The sequence below is a fragment of the Ochotona princeps genome, chromosome 3 (assembly GCF_030435755.1).
Source record: "Ochotona princeps isolate mOchPri1 chromosome 3, mOchPri1.hap1, whole genome shotgun sequence".
Classification (NCBI taxonomy): domain Eukaryota; kingdom Metazoa; phylum Chordata; class Mammalia; order Lagomorpha; family Ochotonidae; genus Ochotona; species Ochotona princeps.
The window spans coordinates 27,036,755-27,042,603 of NC_080834.1; the positions used below are offsets into that span (position 1 = coordinate 27,036,755).

Consider the following 5,849-nt stretch of genomic DNA (forward strand, 5'->3'; position numbering starts at 1 on the left):
AGAAGTGAGGACCACACCTGTTAGTCCCCGGCTCTGCTTCCTGCATGAGCCAGGCCCAGGTGACTCAGACCTCTCTCTAGGAGATATTGGGGTTCCCGGGCCAGGCAGGAGCTGCCCCGGGCCAGCTGCAGGGCAAGTGACAGCTGGCCAGCAGCATGCACAATGACCCTGGGGGACCGGGAGGGACATCAGCTGGGACTTTGTATCTCCTCCCTGCATTAGACTGCCCAAGGAGCGCGTGACAGGGCTGGCCGACCGAGGAGTGACAGCAGGCCGTGGACGTTCAGGTCAGGTGCTCCTTGGGGTCTTGAGGCCGCCATGTGCACCTGCTAAGCACCTGGCCACACACATGGGAGCTGGAAAGTGGCAGCCCCACCCTCTGCCCCACTCAAGCCCAGGTGGGCTTGGGCACAGGGCCCTGCTCTTCCCACCAGGCCAGCAGTGCGGGGAGGAGGGCTGGGCAGGGCAGGCTGTGGCGACCACTACAGGGATGAGGCCGGCTGCTGAGGGTGAGGGCAGGAGCCTGTGTGCCCACCCCAGCCTCGGGCTGCCCTCAGGGTGGGGGCAGCTTCAGGCTCCAGGCTCCCAGGCCTATTCCCGAAATGACATCACTACATCCCTGGGGAACCTTGACCCGCCCCCCACCCCGGACACAGCACATGCCCAACCACATGAGAGTGGCCTGGATCAGCCTGCAGCCACCACCCAACTTTGGTGAGCGACAGTGTCCGGAATAAGCAGGGAGAGCCATGACTTGGGTCCTGAGGAAGTGGGTCCTGTTGCTGCCTTGTGCACCCAGCCTCAATTTCTTCTCCCAGAAAATGGGCACTGGGATTCCCGCCTCATCCAGACATGCTGTTGGCTGACAGCTCCCGAGACGCAGGGCAGAGGACAGAGGTCCTGCCAGCAGGGACACCTGCGACCTCTGACAGAAGGGGCTCCTCTAGAATACGATTTAAAGATCCTTGGGTACCAGTGATGGATTGGGGCACAGCAGGTTAAACTGCAGGCTGTGACATGGACCTTCCACATCACAGTGTGATTCAGGGCCCGACTCCTACATGCTCCAGCCAACTCCCTGCTACGGCACCTGGGCAGGTACCTGCAGAAGCAGCTGGTGCCCTGCCACCCTGATCGGGAAGGAGTCCCAGGTGCCTGGCTTCAGCCTGGCACAACCTTGGCTGTTGTAGCCATTTGGGGGTGGACCAGTGGGTGGAAGACTTCTCTCTCTCTAACTCTGCCTTTCAAATAAATAAAACATATCGTAAAGATCAAATGTGGCCTATCTTTATTAAAATGCATTGAATCAGTGGGCCTGGGGCTGGAGTCGTCTGCCTCGCTCCTGCAGTGGGAGGGGCTGACTCACCCTGTGAATGTCCCTGCTGGAGCCAGTGCATGGAGCCTGCACCCTGTCCTTGGCCAGGCCCACACGGGCTTGGCCTGTGGAGCTGCAGCCGGGGCTGGGGAACCCACCTACCATGGCGCTTGCCACCAGGGTCCTGGGGGCTTCCCTTGGCAGGCGGGAGGGAAGCAGGTGGAGCTAGAACGATTGGCCAGTCCCACCCAAACAAACAGAGCCCCAAGTGGCTGTGCAAACACAGGGGTATAAAGGGGGCAGGCAGGAGGCACCCTGTGTCTTCCGTGTGCGCCCGGGTGAATGGTTACCATGGAGGTTAGAACGCTGTGGCTGCTGCTACTGCCTGCTCTATGGTCCTTGGGCTCGGCCGACGAGTATGTGGACCTGTGTGAGTGCTGTGGCTCCCGGGCTGGGGAGGGAGGACGTGGGCCTGTGTGAGTGCTGTGGCTCCTGGGCTGGGACGGGGAGGACGTGGGCCTGTGTGAGTGTTGTGGCTCCTGGGCTGGGACGGGGAGCATGTGGGCCTGTGTGAGTGTTGTGGCTCCTGGGCTGGGACGGGGAGGACGTGGGCCTGTGTGAGTGCTGTGGCTCCCAGGCTGGGACGGGGAGGACGTGGGCCTGTGTGAGTGTTGTGGCTCCTGGGCTGGGACGGGGAGGACGTGGGCCTGTGTGAGTGCTGTGGCTCCTGGGCTGGGACGGGGAGGACGTGGGCCTGTGTGAGTGCTGTGGCTACCGGGCTGGGGCGGAGTAGTGCACGCATAGCGGGCCGTGGCAGAACTGCCTGATTCCCATGGGGCCTTCATAGGCTACAGAGCTGGAGGGCCTCATCAATTTCATACTTGTCATTTGTCACAGACACACGCTCTTTTCTTTATGCATCTGGTGAACTCATGCCCAGGAAAACACGGCAAATTGTCCAAACTCAGAGCCAACCCCGGGCCGCCACGCTAGCCCCTCCTGCTCCACAGACTTCCTCCTGGGCACTTCGGAATGATGCTTTGCATTTGCGAAAGAAAGACGGGTTTGAAACCAATATCCCAGATTAGCTTTATTTTTTATGTATTTATTTTTTTAAGATTCGTTTTTTTTCAGAGAGCTACAAAGAAAGGGGGAGAGACCAGATTGTCCACTTACTGGCACCCATACGGGATGCCAGCATTGCGGCTGGTGGCTTTACCCACCACGTCACTTCCATGAGGCCGTTGTAACAGCTCCGGTGGGCTCATGCCTGTTGCACTCAACTGGCTTCCGTCAATCAGCCACAGAGCTGGCAGAAGTCCCGTTCCACACAAGTACACACACACACGCACACACACACAGAGGCATGCGTGCACATATGGACACGTAACACATGCAGGCACAACACTACATACACACAGGCACACATGCACACACGCCAGCTTGCTTCAACAGGGCCACACGCAGAGCTGAGCCACTCAGCGAGTGGACGAGGCCGTGGTCAGCTGTGAGCACACACCTGCAACTTTCCTGCAGATCATGCCTGCTCCTGGCACCTCTCAACCGGGTTTTTGCTGACGAAGCAGTGAAGGGCACTTGGTATTGGAGGCCAGGACCCTTGGAGACGAGGGTATTCAAATCGACATGGTTTCCTGACAGTCAGCCGAGAGACCAAGGGAGGGGTCCCTAGTCAAATGCCTGGGGGCCTGGGCTTAGCACCTGACAGGAGGGTGCTGGGACTTTTTAAAAAGATTCATTAACTTACTGATTTCAAAGGCAGAGTTACGGGGGAGCGGGGACGAGAGAGGGATCTTCTGTCCGCAGGTTCACTTCCTTAATGACTGCAGTGGCCAGCCAAGCACCTGGAGCTCCATCCGGGTCTCCCATGTGGGCGCAGCGGTATAAGCACTCGGGCCGTTCCCCACCGTTTTCCCTGGCCAAGAGCAGGGGTCTGCATTGGAACTTGAACTGCAGTCCTTGTGGGACACCGGCTTCAGAGCAGCTGGGGGCTTAGCCCACCGCAACACACCAGCCCCAGGAGGCCACTTGCAAACGCTGATGTATGAAGCCCTCTCTCCTGGGGACAGAGGGGTCACTTGCTGGAGATAAAAGGAGTCAGGGTTTTGCTGTGGCAGCTGAAGCCACCGTCTGCGGTGCCAACATTATGTGCGGATGTGGGCTCGAGTCCCGACTGCTCCACTTCCCATCCAGCTCCCTTCTGAGAAAGCAGCAGAGGATGGCCCAAGGCCTCTGCTCTGTTTGTAACTCTGCCTTTAAAATAATAAACCTGTTTTTTTAAGCAAAGAGCTGGCTTGGTGGCATAACAGACTAATTCTTTGCCTATGGTGCCAGCATCCCATATGGACATTGGCTTCTGTCCCGGCTGCTCTACTTCCCATCCAGTTCTCTGCCTGTGGCCTGGGAAAGCAGAGGAGGATGGCCCAAGTCCTTGGGCCCCTGCACCCGTGTGAAAGATTTGGAAGGAGCTCCTGGCTCCTGGCTTCAGGTCAGCTCAGCTCTGCCGGTTGTGACCCTCGGAGGAGTGAATCAGCAGATGGAAGAGCTTCCTGTCTGTCTCTCCTTCACTCTGTGAACCTGTCTTTCCGGGACAGCGCCCAGCCAGTGCCAGGTCTCCGCTGAGGACAGGGTGGACTGTGGCTACTCCCAGATCACCGAGGAGGAGTGCAACGACAGGGGCTGCTGCTTCGACTCCAGCATCCGGGGCGTGCCCTGGTGCTTCAAGCCTCTGCAGAACGCAGGTGAGCCCCGCCCCGGCCCAGCCTGGGGGTGGCTGAAGCACCTGCCAGGTGGCAGGGAAGGGCCAGTCCTGCTTGGAAGGACATTCCCACTAGGAGGGCAGGGGCATTTCAGGGGTCCGCACCGACAGGGGGCTCTCTTGTCCTTTGTGCCAGGAGAGCTGACACACAGCTCTTATGGCTGCCACACACCGGGGGTGGTCCTGGCCCCCTGCCCTGCCCCTGCATCCGCAGCAGGGAGCAGAGGTGAGTCCCTGGGGGCCAGGAGAGGGGGTGCCCGTGACCTCAGGTCCCTCCTGCGCCTCTCCCCTCTGGGGCCCTGCCCACTCTCACCTGCTCTGACCACCTGCGGGTGTCCAGGGGCCTCACAGAGTGACCCCCGTGTGATGAAAGCTGACATTTCCCCGGGGACGTGGGGGCGGGGGACTCAGCAGCAGGCACTGATTCTGAAGCCTCCCCCTCCCCCTTGAGCAGCCAGGTTGCTGTGGGTGGGGACAGGGGCAGGCCGCGTGTGGTCAGCAAGTGGGGCGGGCCACTCACCCCACTGTCCCTTGCTTTCTTTCCAGAATGCACGTTTTGAAGTGCTCCTGTTGTTGCGGCCCTGCCCCCCCCGCCTGGTGTGAGGCCCTGCACCCGTCTCCTGCCCTGTGCCATTCCCCAACCCGCTTCTCTCTCACCCTGCTCCTACCCAACACCACCTCCAAATGTAAATGCTGGGGCCAGATATTTTAGAAAATAAAGACCCGTGCTCTGCCTAGGACGAGCTCTCCCTCCGAGCACAGCTGTTGCCTTTCTTCTCCTCCCATCACTCTCCGCCTCCCCCTCCCTAACCCCCAGCTCTGCAGGGCAAGGAGGGTACGGGGTTGCCATGTGGTGGCACCTCTGCCCTTCTCCATGGCACTCCGTGGCCGAGGTGTTTCCCAGCAGCCGCCACCCTTTGTCACTCGGTCACCACTGTCCAAATCAGTGGCCCATCGTCCACTCGGATGACTCATGCCCCACTGTCTACCGGGTCACATGGTGGCTCCCTATCTCCCTCTGGTCATCTGGTGACCACTGTCCACCCCTGGCCATTCAATGTCCCACTGCCTTCCTCTGCTTACTGGTGGCCCAGACCCAGACTCCCCGGAGGGGGTAGCTGTCACGTGCTGCCTCCCGCCACAGTGTCGTCTGTGGCTGTTCGCAGTTTATGGCTTCTCTTTGAAAAACCTCAGAGAAGTCTGTGTCCCCAGCTTCCAAAGCCAAGCTTGTCCCCAGCTGGGGGCCCCATCCAGTCCCCTCCCTGACCACAGCTGTGCACAGGCTAGGCTGGGGCGGTGCGTTGGCTCCGAGTGTCTCCTGTGCCTGTGCCGGAGTGCCAGGACCCCTGGGATTCATGCCAATGCTCAGTGTCCCAGATGGGGATGGAGAGGGGGTGCAGGGGACACGAGGTAGCCACAGTCACTCTGTCCTTGTGAGTGGGGTAGACCAGCTGCAGCAGGGGCAAGCTGAGCCCTTCATGCTTCTACCAGTCTCCATGGGAGAGGGACACAGCTCCTCCCTTCCCCGTGAGAGATGCCACATTGGCGGCAGTGAGCAGCCCTCCCTGGCCAGCGCACCTGCTGCACTCTGACCTTGAAGCCCCACCTCCAGACTGTGGGGCATGCACCACAATGCCCACCCTCAAACTGCAATCTTCACACACGGTCTGAACTGTGGATGTGGGCACATCCGAGTGGCAACGCAAGTATTTCAGAGCCCTTGGCCGCAGCCCCTGCCCCAGCACTGTCCTGCTCAGG

The 5,849-nt window shown here is 60.1% G+C and overlaps 1 protein-coding gene across 1 annotated transcript; it reads left to right on the top strand.

Annotated features, from left to right (window-relative positions):
- The first annotated feature begins 1,662 nt into the window (after positions 1 to 1,662).
- Positions 1,663 to 4,828, top strand: TFF3 (trefoil factor 3). The gene is made up of 3 exons (XM_058661219.1): positions 1,663 to 1,745; positions 3,928 to 4,074; positions 4,638 to 4,828. The coding sequence occupies exons 1-3, from the start codon at positions 1,667 to 1,669 to the stop codon at positions 4,649 to 4,651; spliced, it is 240 nt and encodes a 79-aa protein (XP_058517202.1). The 5' UTR covers positions 1,663 to 1,666; the 3' UTR covers positions 4,652 to 4,828.
- The last annotated feature ends 1,021 nt before the right edge of the window (positions 4,829 to 5,849 follow it).

Coding starts and splice junctions, on each gene's coding strand:
- TFF3 (XM_058661219.1), top strand. CDS start 1,667: ATGGAGGTTAGAACGCTGTGGCTGCTGCTACTGCCTGCTCTATGGTCC. Junction 1,746..3,927: donor CGACGAGTATGTGGACCTGT/GTGAGTGCTGTG, acceptor TTTCCGGGACAG/CGCCCAGCCAGTGCCAGGTC.